Source organism: Musa acuminata, chromosome BXJ2-4 (assembly GCF_036884655.1).
Source record: "Musa acuminata AAA Group cultivar baxijiao chromosome BXJ2-4, Cavendish_Baxijiao_AAA, whole genome shotgun sequence".
Classification (NCBI taxonomy): Eukaryota; Viridiplantae; Streptophyta; class Magnoliopsida; order Zingiberales; family Musaceae; genus Musa; species Musa acuminata.
Genome location: NC_088341.1, coordinates 42,883,423 through 42,907,306, shown reverse-complemented (window position 1 = coordinate 42,907,306; position 23,884 = coordinate 42,883,423). Strand labels below are relative to the sequence as shown.

The 23,884-nt window shown below is 41.8% G+C and overlaps 3 protein-coding genes across 3 annotated transcripts; 1 reads left to right on the top strand and 2 right to left on the bottom strand.

Moving 5' to 3' along the window:
* Nucleotides 1–9,937: 9,937 nt before the first annotated feature.
* LOC135609235 (GDSL esterase/lipase EXL3-like) lies at nucleotides 9,938–12,337 on the bottom strand. Its single transcript, XM_065102340.1, has 5 exons — nucleotides 12,027–12,337; nucleotides 11,809–11,939; nucleotides 11,494–11,724; nucleotides 10,352–10,607; nucleotides 9,938–10,275 (listed from the first exon to the last, which is right to left on the bottom strand). Exons 1-5 carry the CDS (start codon nucleotides 12,304–12,306, stop codon nucleotides 10,085–10,087), a joined length of 1,089 nt encoding a protein of 362 aa, XP_064958412.1. The 5' UTR covers nucleotides 12,307–12,337; the 3' UTR covers nucleotides 9,938–10,084.
* Nucleotides 12,338–17,473: 5,136 nt separating this feature from the next.
* LOC135611037 (proline-rich protein 4-like) lies at nucleotides 17,474–18,788 on the top strand. The gene is made up of 2 exons (XM_065106285.1): nucleotides 17,474–17,726; nucleotides 17,845–18,788. Exons 1-2 carry the CDS (start codon nucleotides 17,555–17,557, stop codon nucleotides 18,543–18,545), a joined length of 873 nt encoding a protein of 290 aa, XP_064962357.1. The 5' UTR covers nucleotides 17,474–17,554; the 3' UTR covers nucleotides 18,546–18,788.
* A 331-nt stretch (nucleotides 18,789–19,119) lies between these two features.
* LOC103982710 (glucan endo-1,3-beta-glucosidase 11-like) lies at nucleotides 19,120–21,071 on the bottom strand. The gene is made up of 2 exons (XM_009399702.3): nucleotides 19,401–21,071; nucleotides 19,120–19,308 (listed from the first exon to the last, which is right to left on the bottom strand). The coding sequence occupies exons 1-2, from the start codon at nucleotides 20,775–20,777 to the stop codon at nucleotides 19,240–19,242; spliced, it is 1,446 nt and encodes a 481-aa protein (XP_009397977.2). The 5' UTR covers nucleotides 20,778–21,071; the 3' UTR covers nucleotides 19,120–19,239.
* Nucleotides 21,072–23,884: the final 2,813 nt, after the last annotated feature.

Genomic DNA, 23,884 nt, shown 5'->3' with positions numbered 1-23,884 from the left:
CGGGAAGAAGAAGAAGAAGAAGAAAGATGAGTACGTATTGGCACATTAAATTAACTTTGACCAAAAGATTTAGTCGTACATACTTCCTTCCTTGGGAGGCAACTTCTTTGAGGTACTGTTAGAAACGTCATCAAAGAACAAAATGCCACATTACTCACGTTTTGCTGACATTCCAAAATTATCTGAACAATTGACTTTGGTGTTCAGATGAACACTATCAGCAAAACATCGAATGACATACGACAAGTACTCATCAAGGTGTTCAACTCTGCGAAACTTCTATCGAAGAATTCAAAGAGGCGTTAGATAGCATATCCCATACGGAATTGCTTTAGCTGTGGATTCTGGAATAGCGGAGAGAGACAATGATCAAAGATAATAATCCAAAGACTGAGATGAACTCGTGAAAACCTATTGGTTGGCAGCATTGCTCAACGCTTTGACTACTCTTAGCGCACTAATAAAATGGATGAATCATATGCGGTCAAATAAGTTTGCAGCCGCCCGCATTGTAGTGTGCCGTAGTTTCCTTCGATGCTGCAGCAGTTGGGTGACGCAAACGAGAGTTGGAAGGTAGCAAGCAGAGTGGTATTCCATTTTCCAAGTTGTGGACCGTCCACCGCAATGGACGAGATATGGGTGGAAAGCTGACCACCCACTGTGGCAGTGGCCATTTTCCACATGGGCAGGCGATAGATGACATGTATCAAATCAGTTTTGTAGAGAATCAAAACGACTTCCTCGCCATTACATGAAAAGTCAACTTCATTTCCTCTACTTTGTTTTTATTTTTTATTTTTATATTAAAGATAAATATAGAGTGAATTCTTAGAAATTTTTTTCTATTTTTTTTATAAACACCTCCTATTTCCAAAATTTTCTGACCTTTTTTTTAATATCTAAAATATCCTCAATCACCTATCTTTTTTTTCTTTTTTTTTTTTTCTTATGGATCAAAGTCTAGTTATAATATTTGTATACTGTATTATAGTGTCTTTAGTAATATCAAAAAATAAAATACTATGATATAATAAAAAAAAATATACTATGTTACAATATTTTTATACTGTGTTACAGTATTTTCTTAATATTACTAAAATAAAAACTCTATGTTACAGTGTTTTTCTAATATTACTGAAAATAAAAATATTACATTACCGTATTTTTTTTACTGAGTTATAGTGTTTTTCTAATATTTTTTAAAACATATTTTTTTATAAAATTTGTACATAAACACTGTGTTATAATATTTTTAACAATGTAAATAATTATGTGTACATATGTTAATAAACAATTTTAATGTATGTATCTTAGGCAACTATCTATCAACTATTCGCGAAATGGTAAGACCATATATGATGCCCAAAGGTCATAAAGTAATATTTATTTATAATTATTTTTAAAATAGATATAAGGAAAATGTTTAGGATATTTTAGAGTTCCATACTTTTTTTAAAAATTCAAATTAGCTCTCACTAATGACTATTAATCATGATTAATACATGGAATTCATCATAACAGAATTGATGTATGTGAGGGATCTTAATATTTGAAGGAATATATGTATCATATCATAATTTTTGAACATAAATATACTATTTTTCTCATTTTCTAAATAATAAATATGTGTACGTTTCTTCATATTTTAATTACGAAATCATAATTATGTTTTTTTCAGCTATAAGTGGAGTTGAAATTAACCAATCTCACTCCTATAGCTACACTAATCATGGAGACTAATGATGGTTCAGTTCGAACCGAATCAAATGAAAATTATATTATGATAATTTAATTTGAACGGACTAAAAAAGTAAAAAAATAAATTATCAAATATATGAGTTTATTCTTTTCAAAAGTTTAATAAATCATTGATTAATGAAGTATTTTGAAAAAAAAATAAAAATTATAATATATCATTTCATTACAAAATCAGAATCACTTAGAACTGATACAGTTCCGGCTCGGGTTCCAAATTTATATAAAGAATCAGAATTGTTGATTCTAAAACTGAGATTAAGATTATATATACATATATATATATATCAACAATAAATTATATATGGGTACTTTAACAGAAAATTCATGATAAGAAATGAGGAAATTAGTGTTAGAATGAAGACGATTTTAGTATTACCACTGTGATTAATGATAATTGTAGGAACTTAATAAAGGAACCACCCTGGTGGCTCAAATGTCTGTATGCCAAGAATATGACACACATTGGCCGCTCTCTACCGACATGCAGACTCCTACTACTTCTGTAGATTGGTATACTCCGTACCATTATTGTTCTTGAGTTGTCGATTCCATACCAAACAAAACAAGTGGTGGTACTTGGATGGTCCCAGACACTCACATACACACACACACACTCTCTCTCTCTCTATATATATATAATGATGAGAATGATTTAATTCATCAATCAGCATTATATATGTCAATACTATCATTCTAACACCTCATCTTCATATGAGAGTCATTTAAGCAATCTTTCATCACCAGCTCAATTTGATATGATTGTATCTTATAAGTTCTAACTAGAAAAGAAGTACAGACAATCTTCACACACTTATTATCGTACAAACAGTATGGTGAATGGGCATACCAGTCCTGATTGATGACATTTTTTACTAACGTAATGAATGAATATAATAGTTTAATATCGATGAAGAATAATTATGATCAATTCTTATACTATCGTTATCATATAAGTTACATAACAACCCTTCCTCTCTCCCAACACCCAATATAAAAAAAAGTCATATAAATACATCCAAGACACATAATAATTTTAGTCTCAACTTATTCAAATATATTACTCACTTAAGTGGACATTATCGAAAATATCGTCGTAGGGATATCCCATTAAGAGTTTCACTTTTAGAATATATATATATATATATATAAAAGGATTTGACTGGTCAACGGTCTACTTGGTTTGGTTGTCAATAGAGATGGGGGAAGGAGTTTGGTCAATCAATTCATATTCATTGATTACATTATTAAACGAAATCAAGAACCCAAATTAAATAATTATTCAAGTGTATGGACGCCTTAAAGGTCTCATTTCCTTCGTTAGCAAACCCCTCTTTTTGCTTCTTTACTATACTTCTTTCCGCTCGATCATTACAGGGTCTTGTCGGCCGGTCATAAACGCCACCTCATCCGACACTAAATAGATACTATATAACATTGAATGTTGTCGACTGAATCATCCTTGACTAGGATATAGTTGAATGGTGAATAGATCCTCGACTCAGTTCATCAACGATGTGAGTCAAAGTAATCTTGTCGGACTTGGGAATTGGACCAGAAGACAAAGTAACTATAGCTGTGCGGGATTAGACATGATCACAGGCAGCTATTTAGTGTCCCTCGAAAGGTGTAACAATCATCAACCAATATTGGATGCTCCACCTATGTAAGTAGTGTTCATTCTTTGGTCCATCGGTTGCAGGCGTGCCATCACAAAGCTTGTTCTAAATTCTCCTCATGATTTAGTTAATGGGAGATAGCTTTGTGGCGCACTTAAAGGTAATCATATAGGAAAGCCTATTCTCTCCAAATACACTACTAGCTTACATATATATATATATATAAATATATGGTCTTCCTAAATTTTTAAATGTTGAAGCATTAATAAACTTCCAATGTTGATGTGGTCTGAACTAACTAATCATTATTCCAGGGTTACATGAGCTGAAAATCAATTGTATTTATTAGTTTTACTTGTACGAAGCTAAGAAAAAAATTAATTTGATTGATCTTTTGGTGTACAAGTTTTTTTTTTTCTTATTCTTCTTCTTTAAGTTTTCATATTTTCTTTAAATTTTTTTATCTAAAAAATATCACTGATAGATTTTGATTGAGAATATATGATAAATCTTCAATATCGATTTGATTTTGCATCTGCTTAAACTTGTTTTGGATGGTGTCTCCTGTTTAAAACTTTTTTATATTTTTTGCTTCTATTTTTTATAATATCCATAATATCTTTTATTATCACTCATTATTTTCGTCCCATCACAAGATCTCAATACTCTTGCACTTTTCTCACTGTTGCTCATCGACACATTGTCGTATCCCTCCTTAGTGATAGATGAAGATAATGGGTATTAGAAAAAATAAAGAGTACCAAATGAAAAAATTGGAAACTATAGGCACCTTTCGGAAAAGTTTAAAAAGTGAAGCTTTATTTTTATAGAAATTGCCCAAAAATGAATAGGGAGGATTTTCCACCCTATTCAATTACTTATCAAGAGTTCATGATACAATGATTTTAGTACAAGGTCTCAATGATACAGTGATTTTAGTACAAGATCTTAAGCCAGTATTATGTATTTGTGTGAATGATAGTGGGGAAACCAACCACCTATTGCCTATCTTCATCATTGGAAAAGGAAGGAGCATCTACCAATGGCATGTTGTGTGGACTAGTAGGCCACCTGTTGTTGTAGAAATCTTGACAACCAACCAAAGATGTAATATCTTCTCTGGTTTTTGTTTCCTTTTTCAACAAAAGGAGCAAACATAATTATCTATGCGAATGGTAAGATGGTCCCAAATGCATGAGATTCTCGTGGAAAATTGTCCATTAAACAAAGCAATGTGATGAAAGTGAGAGGCATACAGTGACAAGGTAATTAAACTTCAGGAAAAGGGTTGATAGGTTAATCACTTCCATTTCATGTTAGACACAAGTGATATATTAAACCCTTTTTCTCAAAGTTCACAGCAGTGTTTTTGAAGTGGCTGATGCGTAGGCCAAGCAGTTCTTGGATTTGCAAAGCGAACGATTATAAATGCTTGAGATGGAAAATGTGTTAGACAATTTGATGATTAGAACTAGTCTTTGAATTTTCCTAACAAGTTATAGTCCTGGAAGAAGTGTTCTTATAGTTTATTCTCTATTAATTAATTCAATTAATTATCTATAAGCCACATCAATCGATTTCAATTCAGATGCTAGTTCTTGAATCCTATGATTAGCATTAAAGACAAAATGGGCTGGGTTTCGATGCAGAGACCATTAACATTCCACCTGCAGGCACAAAGAGTCATCCCTGCAATTCAGCCCATGGAGCATTGTATCTATCTCACACTCGTACATGCCGCTACTCGGAAGAGTCGAAGGAGATGATTCAAAGGGCACGGCCTGAGCAAACGAGGAGGAATAAGAGAAGAATAAAGCGGCAGTGGCGGACGACATCCTTCTGATCCAAAACTGCAGGTCCCGATGTCGAGGAAACTATGATTCAAAGAACACGTAGAAGTATATGAACCGTGAGAGTCATTACATCTCATTGTGGCGAACCCTCCGTAACTTGCATTACAATATGTTAAAAGCAGAATTTGGTTGTTTGACATATGATCAGGTGTGGAGCGAACCTTTTGGTTAGAGTCGTTTGTCAACAATTAAATCCTATATATGAGTGAATAGGATAAGGGATTTTGCAAAAAAAAATATTATGTCGAGGACTTATGCTTAAATCAATAAAGAGTTCGGAAAATATAGTTAAGTATCGAATATGAAATGTATAATTCAAACGACGAACCCCCTTGAGAACGTACTTGGAGGCCTTTTATAGTGTGGTATTTGATGGGATCGTGATTAATGCTCAAAATGATTATGTGCTTCTTAGCTACACGTAATTGTATAACACTAAATTTAAGGAATATAGGGTAATAACTACCTGAGTTAGATCTAATATACTAATTTTTTATACGATTGTTAGTCACTACATTATTTGAACAGTAATGATGCATCGCTCATCCGATATCAAGATATCAACTATATATGGTGGTGAGATATCAACCACATAACAATATTATAAGACTTCTAATTAACTACTGATGCCAAAAAAAATAGTTCAACAATCTTATTACCAATTAGTATACTTTGGGTCATCTCGACTAAATTATTGTTAAAGGGAGCACTTCGGGACCGTATCATCAACAAAGCAAGCACATTGGCCTATTTTAATTGTATTATTGTTAAAGGGAATACTTTAGGTTGTTTCAATCATAATATTATTGAATAAAATATTTCATACTATTTTGATCATGTTGCATTGAAGAAAGCACTTTGGGTCATTTTGGTTATGCTATTATCGAAGGAGCACTTTGGGTTGTTTCAGTCACACTATCATCGAAGGAGTGCCTTGGGTTGTGTCAGTTGTACTATTGTTGAATAGAGCGCTTAGAGTTAGTTTGGCTCTACTATCATCAAAGGCAGCGCTTTGAGTCATTTCGATTGAGTTGTTGTCAAATGGAGTGCTTCGGGTAATTTCGGACATGTCGTCATCGAATGGAGCGCTTTGGGTCATTTTGATCACATTACCAAATGAAGTACTTTATATCATTTCAATTGTGTTATTATTGAAATGTGCTTTAGGCCAATTCGGTTGCATGTATCATTGAAATATGCTTTAGATCGATTCATTGTGCATGTCATCAAAATATGCTTTAAGTCGATTCGACTGCATGAGCCATCGAAATGCACTTTGGCATGATTCAGTTGTGCATATCATCAAAATGTGCTTTAAGTTGAATCAGCTACATGTGCCACTAAAATGTGCTTTAGGTCGATTCAGCTATGTATGTCCTTGAAATATACTTTGGGCCTATTTAACTATACGTCAACCCGACCATTCATGCATATGGCCCTTTATTCGAGGTAGTTTTCCTCGTGTATTGTTCCCACATCTACAAGGTTTCATCGTGGTCTTCTCTACCTGCAAACATGTAATCTCAGCTATTGCACAGGATCTATTGAGATTTGATTCTTAGTATTTTGCAATGATGACTTGATACCTAACTTATATGATGTCTCTATGAGCTTCCACGTGTTGATCACCTGAATGTTAAGATTTCTAAAAGATTGAAATGATGATTCATATAACTCCCAATCATTTTGGTGGTGCCATATTGTCACTCAGGATAATTGAAAGGTTGTCGTCAGCCCTTATAAAAGGTGGGTGAGGCTCATTCATTTCTTCATGCCCTTAGAGGATTTGGAGCATTTGGACCTTAGCCTTCATACTTTTGTCATGTTGGGGGAAGGTCCTTCTTCATAGGCAAATCCTTGGAGTATTGCCATCTTGGATGGACTCGTTTGACTTTGGCTCTATCATGATGACCTTCGATCTGAATTTCATCTGAGGGGTTTATTACGTTTTGATCGAGTTCGAGCTAATAGCTACTTGCCTAGTAAACGACCCTATGTGCCACGTCATTACTTTTGCAATGTGAGATTTTGTTTCCTCCTCTATCGTTTCTTTGTTAATGTTTTCTAATACTAGAATTCTCGTCGGCCTAAATGGTGTCAAACTCCTAATGCTATCTTATAGCATTTGTCGGGGAGTGCAAGAGATTCTGTGTTGCCCTAACGCTGACCCTATTACTTGTGTACTATCCTGTATACTTAACACATTCAGTCTACTTTCTCTTGCTTTGGATGCAAAGTCAAACGAGCTTTAAATTTCCAACAAAGGTTACAAAAGGAGATTCTTTTTCGTTTCTTCAAGGAATGGATGTCCAATCATCCTGAATTGGCTAATTCGGAAGTAATCTAATGCCTCCTCGAGGTTGCATGGCTTAAAAAATGAGTAGTTCCCCTAAATTGGTCTTGCCCCATCTGAGTTCACCACCATCCTTCAGATGAGGAGCAGTAGCTCATCGAGGTAGGCCTTAGCCCTACACCTTAAGGTAAGGCATGAGTGTCTATCCTCATCTTTTCATATGCTTATCTTGATACTAACTTCTTTCTTCCTTCCAAATATGCATCTTTGTAGGACCATCACTCGGGCTAACAAAAGGTGCGAGACTTGGATGAAGTATGTGGTGATGCACCCTTCGGTGAGGGTGCATTAGGAGGAGGAGAGCAATTGGGTGTAGAGTCAACCCACCCCATCACTAAGGTTCGAGTCTCCTCCAACCCTTAGATCTAGTACCTTGGGATGCTTGAAGAAAAGAGGAGGGCTTTAGCGAGTAAACATTGATTAGGTCTTTCGACGTCACCACCAATGCCAATCTAATGTTGGCAGGTAAAGAAATAGTCTGAATCGAAGATCTAGCGCCTTTTGCCACTATCAAGGAGGAGCCCTCTAGGACTACTGAATTCTCTTGTTCTATGGGGAGTCAACGGGAGAAGCACTGGGCATAGTAACACTAACAACAATAATAACAATCCTCATCTATAGAGGGGTTAAGGCCCTTAACCTCCTCGGCCCACCCAAGCAACCCTTCATTCGTCAATGTGTTTAGGTTATGCCTATTCTATCATAGATAAATCTAGACAAATAGTATTTGATATAATGGGCTTATAGTAGACTTGAGCACCAATTTGGTTGACCTTTGCAATCATCTTAGTTATGTAAATGCAAATTGTATGTAGTCATTATGCAGATGCAAAACTACCCAAAAATAGACTATCCATGTAATAATTTTAGGGTTTTCAAACTTCATAGAATGGTGTGGAGTGTCATCCAACACAACACTCTAGAGTTACCCTAATAGCACATGGCTAAATGAGCCTTTAGGATAGTGTCTAAGATTAGTTCATTGTCTTATTTCATAATAATGTCACATGAAAAATTACAGAAACTTTTGATTGTAACGGACTACCTTAGACCCCTTATCACGTGACTATTCAAAACATATGAAATCTATACTTATAATTTATATTATCCATCAAGTGTTTACAAAAATATCTGCTCATGGGATTCCGAGTAAACGTTTGCATGTCCTTAAGGGATCACAAAAGGTTTCGAGGAGGTTAACCCTTTGTGGATAAACATGCAAGGGTGTCACACGACCTATGCAAAACTAGCTAAGTTTATGATAATTCAATGAAACTTGTATAATTATAAATCAACCTAAATTATATTTTGATGATGTATAGTTGAATTAGCCAAAAGCACATTTATATGATGTACTATTGAATCACCCTAAAACACATTATGATGATGTACAATTGAATTGGGCTAAAGCATATTCCAATAACACGTGGCCTAATGCGCATCTCTTAGCAACTCAAATAATTTACTTTAGTATCAACGGATTAACTTAAGCCACTTCCCGACTCACCCTCGTTACAAAGCAATGTGACTGACACATGCTTACACCTTGGTGCTACACAATCGACACACACTCAACATCTCAGTATCATGCGGTCGACACATGCTAGGCACCTCAAAGCCACATGGACAATACATGTCTAACATCTTAATGCCACATAGGATAACATCTCGGCATCATGTGACTAAACCATTATCGCATCACTAAACTCAATGTGACATGATCACAATCAAACCCGAGAGAAACACACAAATATTCCCCATAACCAACATGAAAGGACTCTCCGACAACTCTTTTAGAGCTCATTCTGAATCCTTCAAATTTCAGACAACTCTTTTAATTAGTTTTACAGGGTTTGAACACTCTCAAACTCAAAAGTACTAATTACAAAAACTAACCTAACACTTCCAGTAGTTGATATGAGGAAGAAGGAAACTATACTGATGACAAGAGGAATCACCCCGATCTAGATCGAGAATGATCGGTAAAATTATGCTTCAAGCTTTTCTTTTACCAGTTAAGCATAAACATCCACCTTATGAATAATAGTGTGAAAGATGTGAGGCGACATGAACCTAAATCTAATTAGTATCCAAGAATATGGGTTCCTCCATACTAATTAAGTTTTCAGGTACAATTTGTTTGCGCCACGTGTGGCCATGGATCGATTTCTTAACTCAAAATCCACATTATTGAATACTGTATCTATTATTTATATACATGTATTGACTTAATATCTCAGTATGATCTTTCGCCACATAGATATGCATGCATGGGTGGACGCTGACACGGCTGATGGTGATATGATTCAGCATCTCAGTATGATCAATTACTTCTCACCATAATTGTCAGGATTTGCTGGAAATGTCCTGTAAGGAATCTCTCCTGCACGGCGGCGTTAAATGCATTCAATACTCGAGAAACATAAAAATGGATGAGTATTCTCAATGGTTTTCATCACAACATGTCTGAAATCGAAGATCACAGCTGACTGTTTTGCATGTCATCATTTGATGAAGTTGGCGTATTTTTGAATCAGCATTTCGATGAGGAGCTCGTTGGCTCTTTGGGTTGGATGGTAGCTATCCCAGAAGACATACTCCGAAGCATTTCTACAGGTCGTGCTTAGAACATTACACAGCTCGGCCACTTCCACAGTTCCAGTGCCACAGCAGCCCAGCTTGGAAACTTCAAATCCTGCACAAGTGAACAAAGAAGACTAGCTTGATGAAATCATCATGCATGGAGAGAACAAGCTCATTTCTTAGCATACCATACTTCCAAGGACACTGGATAAAGTCAAGAAAGATGGAGTAGACATCAACGTAGAACAGCTTTGATCCTTGGAGGTTGGAATTAAGCCTCTGTAGCTCCACGTTCAGCTTTGCGTTGTAAGTCTGTGCTAACTGGTTCCGATCCGCTGCACAATCCCCGGAGAGTCCACCACCCACAAGTCTTTGTGATGGCATGCATCCAACTGGTGGAATTCCTACAACACCCACCTTTCTTGCTCCGAGACCAACCAAATCCTATCATAAGACAGGAAGCATAGGACACTTCGCAGTGAATGTGATTGTGTCTGATCCCTGAATGCAGAGCCATTACATAAAAGGTGTTTTGATTCATTCAAATGGAAGTTTGATGTTGAACAGTGGGGCCTGCCTGTACTATAGCCATGTTAATGGCCACCATGTGCAACTTCATGTTTTCTTAGCTTCAGTGTCCAATGACAACTCAGTCATTTCCTGGAGATTCCTTTCCCCACATATGAGTACACTCACTAAATCATAGGGTTGTTGAGGTTATCTATTGTTTGCATGTAAGCTTCAAGTTGGTACAAAGGGATGGTGTTTCTCTTACATCTGCATTAAACTGGCCTGCAAATATGCTACTCCATCAAACTGGCCTAGATTTTGAAGTAATAGATTTCGGTCCTCATAAAGAGAGAAGCATATGCAACAAATATCAATAAAAAGGACTTTCTTTTCGTTGCTGGTGTTGCAGATTCATTAATTGATATACCAAGGACTGTGTTTACTGGTTTTAGGCTAAACTTAGTACTTGGACATTGGAGTCACTCCAACAAATAGAACACCTTTTCACAACTTGTTAAAGAACTGAATGACGAAATACTTATGGCAATGTCATGATTTTAAAGCAGGCTCTTATGGCAAGATTCCATTGGGCGAAAATGTGAGGAAGGTTGATGATGGATAGAAGATTTTGCAGGTGAAAATGAAGGACTAGTTCATCATCTTGCAGTGTACAGAGAATGTTAATGCACCAATTCGAAGCATTTACATGTGTTTTATTTGATCAAAGTAGTATACATGATGTAGCTTATCATGGAGTTTGTACGGCATCACAACAAAAAAATATTGATGTGAATGAATGAAAAGTTCATTCTGAGCTTACCTGGAGAAATCTTGAAGCACTTTGGATCAAGAACTCCGCGTAGGAACTTATGCCATGGCTGAGCTGCTGCATCGGATTGCTGAAGTACGCAACCACATCGTTGGATCCTGCACAAACGATGAACAGACTGCCGGAAAGGAGCCTCGTCAACTTCTTCTCTCCCAGATTCCCCGTCAACGTTCTCTTGTACTCTTTGAAGAACTCCAGTTGCTTCCACATGGGTGTGACTAACTAGATCATAGATAACGATGTTGTGCAGCAGATCTACGATGTAATAAGCTTAGATTGGTGCAAATGTTTGAAGAGATACGATACCGTCACTGCTGACGTGAGAGGATCGTATCCAGTTCCAGCTGAAGCAAAGCTTACACCGGTAGCGAGGTCTTTGAGTCCAAGGTTGGTGCCATGGTAAGCCGGCAACAGCTCCTTGACTCCAAGCATAGAAGCTGTGGAGATACACATGGAGAGGCAAATGGATCAACCAACATTATTGTGCAGCGATAAGCTGATGCCTCTTTCTGCTACAGACGTACCTAAGAAGTCTGCACTGATCTTTCCGTTGGAGAACCTGCCGGTGGGCACATGCCCAGCGAAATCCCGGCCGTAAGGTGGGAAGTTGCTCTTGACGATGGTGAGGAGGACGTTGTTGTTGCCAGGATCGACGATGGAGTCCCCGAAGGCGATGACAGCCGGCACTGCTGGTGCCGTGGAGTTGGAAGGTTGGGCCCGTGCGAGGTGAAACTGAAACAGGAAGAGGATGAGGATGGAGGAAGAGGTGGAAATCACATGCCCTTGCCACGAGAGGAGTGCCATGTTGGATTGGCGTGGTCTAAGATAGAAGGTGGGCAGCTTCCTACTTCTATGATCGTTTATGACGGCAATGGTTGGGTTAGGCCACAAGCTTTGGATCATCCATTGCCACCATCTTAGCGACGACAGTACGTAGTAACATCACCAGCTTCATCAAAAACAAAAAATTAGCTCTCGAGTAAATCTGTCACTTCCTTGGGAGCAGCGACGGAGAGATCATCGAAGGGTGTTATGATCTGAGTACGATCTACTGTACATGTGTCAGTCATGTTTCAACCAATACGGATACGCCACATCGGCACACTGGAATTTGAAGGATCTCATGCAACATTCTTAATGGGGCATACTCTCTGTTCAAAAGATTAACTTGCCTTTGTCTCGATCATTTCTGACAACCAAATCCAAAACTGCTCCCTGCAAATCTCTTCCTCTTTTGCTTTCCTCTGTTTTCTTTCCTTGGTCAATCTCATTCGATCGATGCAGCTACATGTTGTCTCCGTGATATCGCTGCGTTCATGTCACTAATTTCTGCAGGAGGGTGGTCAAATCTCAGCACCTTCACCTAATGGTTGTCATATTATGTTCTTAAATTTGACTTGTCATCACCATGTTTCTGCTGGTTATTTGACTGACCCCAACCCCCCTCCCCCTGATCAGATGTTATCAAACAATGCCAAGGATTCCTCGGTTTGAATGAGGTGTCAAATGGACTAATTGCTAATAGACTGTGCTACCAAACAATGCCAAGAGTTTCCTCTGTCTGAATGATGTGTGAAATCTCAACATAATGAATGGCATGCTTGAAGAATCACTCGAGAAAGAAACTGCAGTCGGCTCCATTGGCTCACCGTATAAGAAGCCGCTGTCGGTCATTTTCTAATCAAACATTCGTGCTTATGAGCAGAACAAATTGTGTTGGACTTGTCAGCTTTAATCTACCGAAGAACTATATATCATCATGCTGTAAGAAAACAACGATATACCAGCAATGTCAGAAATGTGACTCAGATGCTTACAGAACAATTAGAAAATTAAGGCTTTGGATTTCTTCTAATGAGCATTTCCACCTCTGCCATCACTCCTCTGTTCTCCTTCCAATAGGTCTATTGGTGATACGTGGGTAGTGATCCACTTTGTGCAGGCAGACATGAAACATGGAATATCCATATAAAGAACACAAAGGACATATAACATGCAGAAAGTACTACAATGTTTGACAAGGAAATTATAATATGAACACTCTGGCCTGTGCAAAAAGGAAAAGAAAAAAGAAATCCAATTGTAATATCGAAATACTATGAAGGAAAAGAGAAACAATTAGCAATTCATTTCATCTCATGGCTTCTGTGATGGAGGGCTTAAACACAAGTCTAGATTCAGGTATGGACACCTATAGTCCTGCATGTTCCATGACCCCTCCCGGTTGCTGCTGCTAATCTTCTCTTGCTTATATGGAAGAAACCGCCCTGTATCTTTCTCCTCATGGATCAGTCGACGGTGCGTCGCTGGGTCTGTCCCTCGACTCAACAATTTCCTCCTGACGTGCGTGTTCCAGTGGTTCTTTATCTCATTGTCCGTTCTTCCTGGCAACCTTGCAGCTATGAGCGACCATCTGCCACAATTCAATGGAGTCAGTCGTCATGAACACTGTTCCGATCTTATGATTATGATCACAGACGCTGCGACGACTTGCCTGTTACTGAGACGGCTATGGAGCTTGATGATGAGCTCATCCTCTTTCATGGTGAAGATGCCTCGCCTGAGACCGGGCCGTAGGTAATTGATCCAACGCAGGCGACAACTCTTGCCGCACCAGAGAAGGCCGGCCGCCATGGGGAGCGAGCGCCAGCACCCCTCTCCATGGGCACGGATGTAGGCTATGAGGAGGTGGTCTTCCTCCCTAGTCCACGCTCCTCTTTTGATGTGGGCCTTCTCACAGCATGGAGACCTCACCATTGCTCCCATCCTCCAACTAGCTTTCTTACTTATTGTCGAGGTCGTGTTGTATAAGCGTTTGATGCGGAGGAGAGAGAGATGTGCATGCAATAATTGGTGAGTGAGAAGACTGGCATGCATGTAGAGAGTGGATATTGTCGGCTTCCCTCTCCTCAAGTCATCACCATTATCATCTTTTTCCTTTTCTAAATTTATTTATTTTGGATAAGTTGAAGATATAAGAGTCATTACATATTGCCCCATATAGTTAATTATAATTAATATTTCAATTTTTTTATATTAAAAAAATAATTTTAGAGTCTTTAAGATAAAATATTTAACCCTAATTCTCGTCGATAGAAAAGATCAAATGTATTATCATGTATAAAAAAAATTACGAATGGAAAGGATAAAAATATAATTTTTTTTTCTTTTCAAACTACCCGCTTACGGTTTGTAGCATCTTCCTGCTCGCCTGTAGTCTACCACGCTTTCCTGTTTACTCGTCGCACTTGCTCACTCACGCCTTCCTGCTTACTCGTCGCACGTGCTCGCCTATAGTCTACCACGGTTTGTGGGCAGGCGAGTTGGTGTAGCAGGTGAGCAACGGGTGAGCAAGTGCAGCGGGTGCAGTGGGTGCCACAAGTGACGAACGATGAGTGAGCAGGTGTGGTGGGTGAGCAAGTGCGATGGGCGAAAGGCGAGTGACCAGGTGCGCTGGTGAGCGAGTGTGACGAGCGAGTAGGTGCAATAGGTAAGCAATGAGTGTGTAAGTACAATGGGCAAGCGAGAAAGTATAGTAAGCTATGAGTAAGCAATTTGGAAAGAGAGGAGAAGAGATAATTAAAAAAATTAAAATTAATAATTAAAAAATAATAATTTTTATTTTTATTTTTTCCATTTGTGATTTTTTTCCACGTGATAATATGATTTTTTCCGTTGATAAAATTAATGATGCAAGGAGAATTGGGATTAAATATTTCACTTTCGTAATGTAAAAATCTTAATATTATTTTTTAAAGTATAAGGACCGAGATGCTAATCATAATTAACTATAGAGAGTAATTTATAATTATCTCAAAAAAGTATTACATATAATATAAAATCATCGACTGCCACTATATAATTTATAATGTATTATGATCATGAATCCTAAATGCTTAAGCTTAATATATTGAAGAACATGTTCAACATGCAGTGAAAGAGGACAAAATCAACCCGACATTGCCCAGTATATTTTATTCCTCCATCCAATTTCAAGTCATGGAGATAAACTTGTCAGCGATGGCAGTCAGGTTTTTCCATCCACGTCTACCCGAACTATTTAAATCATAGTCAAATACTATTTGGATGATTCATAGAAAGAAAAACAAGTTATTAGTCAGATGTAAATCTAAATAAGATCAAACTATCTTTTAAGGTGAAAAAAGTGGGCCATTCCCCTAAAAAACTTCACAAAGAAAAAGGTCGATTACAACTCAGAAATCGATCAAAGCTTATCTAACAGCTGAGACTACTCGGAGAGACGTATCCCACTTGCACAGAGCATTCCATTTCACGAGCGGTGGATGAGATCGGTCACAGCACGAAGATGGACCACCCAAAAATTCCAACTCAATGCTTGGCCAAGCCATCCCATAAAGTTGACGAAGATAATATACAGCAAAATGCTCTTTACGACCATAACATAATATTAACTCCTAGTACAGATTTTTTATGAGGAATCGTATGGTGTGCTCCACCTTCAACAGTTCAAAGTGGAAATCCTTACCAGCCATTGTACAAGCCAACGAAGGAAGTAGGCCTTCTTGTGATCTTGATCTTGGAAATCCAGCATTCAATTGCTTCCTCCTTTATTTTGCTGTTAGGTGAAAGCTTAATTACTGCATCAGTTACATGGTCCAATCTTGGATACGGGCAAATCCAGCATTGCATTACCATCACCTGGTCCTATTTTTTCTACGGGATGAGGAAGATTAATTACTGCACCATCACCTAGTCCAATTTCGCACCTGCGCATACTAATTATCATAATCCTATGGCCAGATAAGAATTCCTATTTCTCTTTTTTATCCTTCATGAATCCTTGTACAGATTACGACAGTAATGGTTGTTCATCATCTCGTCAAGCAGGCCGATGTAAAGTAAGACGATGAGATTATTATTGCAAGCACTGGAGCATGTCCGGATCGATCTAAACGAGATGGAATCGTAATCTAGGAAGAGTTTGTGGCAGACAAAGCGGCCGGAAATCATTTATGCTGGACTTTGAGTTGCCTGAGGAAACCGGTGGAGGCATGCGATCTATCGCTTTCAGAATGACATGGCTCAAGTTTCTTGATAATCACTTTCGATCTTGGCAAGGTTATTGGATCGTAATTTCGACAACCACAGGATGTGTTGTTTCATCTTTTCTTGGGTTATTGTGGATTTAACCACATAAATCTAACTATATAAGCTATCATAGTTTTGTATTGCTAAATATTAGATGCTAACCACAGCGGTGTGCAAACGGAGACCTCGTTATTTAATACAAACCCACTTTGTTTGGCGGATTAGTTACTCACATATCACTGTGCCACTTTCAGTCTTCGTGCTGTGGCGAGGTGTTACGCAGGTAGTCTCTATCGATGAGCTGTTGTTGACTTCGTCATGTTTAACCTAACCCGTTGCCATACTCTTAATTGACTTATCGCTTGCACCAACTTTCGAAATCGGGTGTTTCTTGAATTGCAGAAGAGTTGAAACTTATATGTAGAACAATCTTGAGATGAAGAAAAATCCTTAGCGTTCTGGTTCATCTGTGGATGTTGTCCTCCACAGAAGGTAAGTCTCGTGTTGGGATCTAAGAATAGTATCGCTTCCCCACAACGAATTCCAGCAAATTTCTTGTACTTCACCAGGGCATACTGCTTCTCTCATTGGCAGTAGCCAGAGTTATCCATGTTGTCGATGAATGGTTCGTCCCCTCGGTTACGGTAGCGAGTAAAATTTCATGTGCAAAACAGGGATCTGGTCAGGTTATTAATGAGACGAGGAAGTAGGTTTGTGGAGATACACCACACCAGTGATAGGCAATGGAGATGAGATGAGGGCAGGGCGCATTTAATGGACAAAACTGCAAAACCGGTGGTGACTGAGGCTTCGTTGTTGCTCCACCGTGAAAGCTTTAAGACCACTGTCGGCCTTCCCTTATAGTCCCTTAGTATTTATAAGCACGTAGGGTTCTCCACATTCCACAACAACATCACACGTTACAATCCTTCTTCTTCTCCTCCTCCTGTTGTTATCTTTCCTGCTGAGGTCGAGTTCCATCATGGGAACTCCGCCGCACCTCAAAACCGTTTTGTTCGGTTTGTGTTCAGTCTTTGTGGCCGTCGGATTCGCAAGCGCTGCAACGCAGACTGAGACGCTGGTCTCCGTCGTCGGTGCTACCGAATGCTTGGACTGTGCGCAGAAGAGTATCAAGACTGAGAACGCTGTCAAAGGTCGATCGACTCTTGTTCTTCACTTGTAGTAGTCTTGATGCTTAGCACAATTGCTGCTTAGTTGCTCGAGTAAGGCATGCATCTGATATGTTCTTCCATGGTGGTTTTGACCAAGCAGGACTACGTGTAGCCGTCAAGTGCAAGGTGAGCGACGAGCAGTACGAAACCAAAGCCACGGGCGAGCTCGACAGCAACGGAAACTTCGAGGTGAAGCTCCCGAGCGAGCTTCTCCTCGACAACGGCGACCTGAAGCACGAGTGCTTCGCGCAGCTCCACAACACCTCCAACGCACCTTGCCCTGACAAGAACAACGCCCTCAACCCTTCCAAGCTGATCCTCAAGTCCAAGGACGAGGGAAAGCACACGTTCGTTGCGGCGTCCGGGAAGCTGTCGTTCTCGTCGGCCACCTGCGCGTCGGCCACCTTCTACCCCTGCCCTCCGCTGGCATGGAAAAAGAAGCACCCCAAGTTACATATGCCACACTACAAATTCCCACCCAAGTCTCACTACCACCCACACCCAGTTTACAGCCCCCCTACCTACAAACCACCTGCGCCGGTGCACAAGGCACCGTCGGGGGGATACTACCAACCACCTGCGCCGATGCACAAGCCGCCGTCAGGGGGATACTATAACCCACCTGCTGCGCCGGTCTACAAGCCGTCCACGATGCCTCACCACGAGCACCCCACGATCAAGTACCATCCGATGCCCAAGAAGACGTTACCTCACATGAAACATATCCCGCATTTCCACCATGATCATCCCAAGTACAACAAGCCGAGCTCCCCACCGGCCAAAGTGCACAGCAAGCCGTAGACTCCCCGTCGAGCAGATAACCGATGTGTCGTTGTCGTTTCTTGTAGTAGTTGATGCTATGCGTAATAATGCCAGATCTAAGGATATGTGTGTGTGTCCGTTCTGGTGTAAGAGCAGTCTTTATAGCTTCTTTTTTTACAGCTGCTATCGTTCTATTCCTGTACTGGTTCTGTTCGCGACAGCTCTTCCAATCGGGTTTGCTGTCCGTAGAGACTTAAATAAGTGAAATATCATTTGGTCTTATGTTTCTACTTGTGCTATATACTGATGAGAATTAATTAAGGGGGTCTGCCAATCGATCCGTCCTGATCGAATCTTACATCGATCAGGTTCGGACTACGCACGTTTGTGACAGGGCGAACCCGATGGGAATTGAAACCGATCCAACCCGCCCGAACAGCCCACTCAAACCACGCACGTGACCGCAAGAGGCGGCCTCCGGTGGTGGGCGTGCGCATTGCACGATTTGCGAGGCATCACGTGATCCCTCGTTCTTTTCGAAATTTAAAGCGCTTTATCCTTTGGGCGACATCAAAGGCAAACCAAACGAGTGGACGCCAAGCTGAGTCAGTCGCACAGTAGAAATGATCACAGCTTTCCATCTAAAATCTACACTGCACAAACACCAAGACAACCACTGACTGTTCTCGGTTGCACTCTGAAAGAAACAACGGCAATGATTATTGTCGATCTCTCAGAGTAATTTCAAGAACACACTTGCTCCTGCGATAGCCGCCGATGTCGCCGCCCGGCACTGCCAATCCTGTCCCCAATATCTTCGTATTTAGAATTTAAATGAAGTGTAATTTGCAATTTAAAAATACGCAGAAAATGTACGATTTATATGGAACGTACCGGTGACGCGGCGGAGATGCTGAAGAACCCGGACTCCCCATCCGGCCCTGTTGTCGAGGCCTCGCCGTCGCCGTTGCCGCCGATACCATCGGTGGAGGTGGAATTGCTACCCTGGTGCATCGAGACACCGACGAGCTGGTAGGCCGGGGTGCCGTCAGGCTTGAAGAGGCCGTAGTTGCGCTCGGAGGACGGTCCCGCCTTCTGGTTCTCGTTGAAGAGGGCGAAGACGTAGGCCCGGATCGGCGTCCCGGGGACCAGCGGCGTCCCCTTCTGCCCCGCCACCAGCCGCATCAGGTTGCCGTTGTACCGCGCCGCGTTCTCAGGCGTCGCCCCCGTCTCGTTGGCGTCGCCCGCGGACGGCCACCCCGTCTCCGACACCCGCACCTCAACCCCGCCACCCTTCGAGGAAGGCGACGCTGCGGCCGCGATGGCGTGGTACACGGCGTCGACCTGAGCGTGGAGCAGGTTGTCGTAGCGGAGGCCAGTGGCCGGGTCGGTGAAGGCGGCAGACCCCTGGTCGAGGAGGGCGTACTCGAGTGCGACGCCGGATGGATCGCTCACGTAGGCGAAGTAGGGGTAGGCGTTGACGAAGAAGGGGGAGCCAGCGCGGCCGTGGAAGGCGAGGAGGGGGCGAACGTAGGGGAGGAGGTCCGGGCGGAAGACCGCGCCGGAGGGCGGATAGGACGGCGTGGCGAGGACCGCAAGGGAGTGGGCCGAGGTGACGGCGACATCGCGGTCGAGGCCGAGGGACGCGAGGGCGCCGTGGAGGTTCTCCATGGCCGGGACGATGCAGTGGGCGAGGCCGGAGGCGTTGGCGCCGGTGAGGACCTCGTTGCCGACGGTGACTGCCACGATCTTGACGGCGGGGACGAAGGCCTGAACGTGGGCGCGGGCCCAGGCAAGAGCCTCGGCCGGGTCAGCGGCCACGGGTGGGAGGCAGCGGTCGGGCATGCCGACGACGAGCTCGACGCCGGTGTTGGCGAACGCGCGGAGGACGGCGGTGTCGGCGTCGTAGAGGCGGACGCGGCCGACGCCGATGGAGGCCAGGAGGCGGGGCACGGTCTCGGACGGGGGCAGGTTGTCGCCCACCCGTCCGTAGTTGACGCCGACCAGGGCAGCAGATGTGGCAGCGGAAGGGACCACCAGGGCGATGAGGAGGAGGAGAATAATGAGCAATGGCGGCTTAGAACGATGCAGGGCCATCGAGCTTCGGCGGTGGCGCAGCAATGTAGAGCTCGGGCCACAAAGAAGAAACGATGGGGAGTGACGGCGGAACAGAATAGAGGGTAGCGCAATTATGAGAGCAGTGGAAAGCAATTGAGGGGGGGCGGGGGTGGTGATTCCCAGCTGGGCTGGACAAGAAGGGAGAGGAGCCATGATTGCAAGGGGACTGTCCTGTGTCTGAGAGAGAGAGTAGAAGACAGGAGGAATCGTCCGGGATTGGTTCAGTCAGTCGCGAGTGGACAAATCCGATACTGAGGAGCGGATCCGTTGCTACTACAAAACTCCGTCTTAGCTCACCGCGGTGCACGTGATCGGGCCGGGAGAAGGGGCGGGATTGGAACGCTACCTTGATCTGAGCCATACGTTTAAATGCGGCCATATGAACCCTTTTTTCGACTTACCAGTTTTTTATAAATATATATTTTTTAAAAGGTAAGTGACGAATATAGAACTGTTAAAATTATTATCAATTACTAAATAATATTTTGAAAAATATATTAGATGAGATTTGAAACCCTCAACATTTGTTAAATAAGTCTGGTCCATCGTTACCAAGCTAATGTTTACGATGAATAAATGACTATCAAGGATCAATAAAATTTAAATTAAAAAAATTAACTATAATACCATTAGCCCTATTTATATGTTCTCTTATATTTGGGTGGGTGGGAAGGTGGGGGGACATTATACTGCATGGGTGTTTATATTGAAAGAGTCGTCCCTTTTTTTCGTATTTTTGCAAGTATCTTTTAGAAGATAAGAAATTGTTACCTACATATATCTAATAACGTCCATCATTATTTTAGTAGCGAAAATGATTATGAATGGAGGATAAATATTGATTAAAATAATAACAAAATGAACGAGTGATAATATAAGCGGTCGTGACCAACGACAAAAAATTATTATTATTATTATTAACAATAACAACAAAAGTATAAATGAATAAGTAAATAAATAATATAGAAGGAAAAAGAAAAAAACTCGAATATTAGTAAAGAGGGAAGGGATGAATCAAAATTCAAGAAATTAAGCTAAAATTACTTTATCCGAGAAGAATACATAGTCCTCAACAACAAAACTTGTAGCAATGTTACGCTACCACCAATCACAACAACGAAAAGACGAAATCAAGAAGTCCTCTGCAGAGATCGGATCTTACCGCTCGATAAGAGGTCGGTGAATCACCGATGGGCCGTCACCAGCGTCTCGATGAACCTGAGCCCGTCGAATCTCGGCGCGAATTTGTCTTCCACCACCGATCCCGTGGCGTCCTTATCAATCGACGATCCCGATCCCTGTTGAAGAATCCACCCGGGTAATTCTCCTTTCTGCCCCTATCGACAAGGAGGAGAGCAAGGCAGGGACGTGAATACCTCTTTGACGGAGGAAGGGGAGCTGGAGGCGCCGTGATCGGAGTTGTTGAGGGCGGTGAGAGCGGCCGAAGAGGCGGCCGCGAGGGATGCGGCGTAGGCCCCGGCCTTCTTCATCTCCACGACGACGTCGAGATCTCCCACCGACTGCTTGTTCCGACACGCCCGGAGAAACTTCCCCCTCTTTTGGAGCCCCAATCGACGCCCCCCGCCGTCCGTCACACCCAAAGGGTGAACTATTCCAAAAAAAAGGAGAAAATTGGGGCCCACCGGGAGATGCAGCTATTTTGTGCTGTTCTAATTTTGTGCCCTAGTTTTTGTTTCTCCTTCGCTATTATTTTCTTTCAGAGATGAGACAAAACAAAGGGGGAAGTTGAATAGGTCTTGCCCACTAAATAATGACGGATGGGAATGACACTTTATTGGAGCATTTCGGATGAATAATTTTAGATCAGATTTTACCTCCTTATTTTATAAGGGTCAAACTAAAACTTAAATTTCAAGTAAGAAAATAACTTGCAATCTTTACTAAAACTATTAGACCAATATCCTATCTAATCATAAAATTTAATTTAATATTACAACACCTACAAATTAAGAACTCACGCAATAAAGGATTTACCTTCTTTTTTTTAGGTAAGAGTTAGGTGGCTTCTCTTGGAATCTATTTTTAGAATCCATCTGTCTACCAATTGATATGTAAACTTGCTGGTGCATTAGGATTTTTATGATCACACCAAATGATATTTACGTGTTATATAAACGACACGCTTGCACGAATCTTAAGGACGCCAATCAAATCTCGGCTTGCCCTGGTGGCTGATGGAACACGAGCCCATGATGCGAACGAGTCCGGATACGCTCGTGCGCTGGAGCTCCACGCAGTCGTCCATCAAGGTCACGAGCCGATGCTTCGTACGTAGCCGACGGTCTCACATGGGAGTGGATGATTCGTGCGGCGAGTGGGTCCCCTGGACTCCGTTTCCATCTACAAAACCTCCCCAGACAAAGGCAACGCTTCATGCAGGCCATCAGCCCGTCGATCAAAAACCACGGTTGGTGCGATATTGTTTCACGCCCACCACCCGCGGGAAGCGGGCCGCACGCGGCTACGGAACGCAAGTCACGGGCGCCACCACAACGCGGTCTAGCGCGGACGCAACATGACAACAAGGTCTAAGCACGCGTCCGGGCCCACCTGTTTGGCGACGAGGAGAGCCGTCCGATGTCGATCGGACGATCGGCTTCGCTTTCGATGGCAACAAAGACGCGCTCTCAGACTCCACGTGGATCAGGACCCGAAGTCGGCCTCGTGTCGATCTGTCGCCGCCCGAGAGAGACCGCGGGTGGACCTCGTGGGCCACCTGTCCCCTACAGTGCTCCACCCTCAGATCACCGTCGCACGCGGATCAGACGATAGGCGACTCATCGTTCGATTCGGAAGCCGTACGTGAGATATAGGATGAAAACAGAATAGAAAGAATTGGCGTGGCGACCAACTCATCCGTCGGTGGCTTCCCGTTCGATCACCATCGTCCACTCTGTAGCTGATGATTTTTTTAATCTTTATTATTAATACTTATTTCTATTATGCGGCGGAGTAATTGGTGTTTCGAAGGAATGTTTTCTTATTATAAAAACCGGTCATACTGATAGTTAATATAGGGATGATATACAGACACTACTTTTCAAGTATCGACGCCTGGCACCAGACACAGAGCGCATTTTTGGGAGGCAGCATGACGGACACAGCGGGCGTGTGGTGAAGAAATTTGGGAGCAAAAATATATGTCTACGTAGGTACATGATAGCCCGCCTGAATGCATTGACTTATTCGGCACTCGAGAGCATCGTTCCTCTCACTTACCCGTTCGTCAATATGATGGG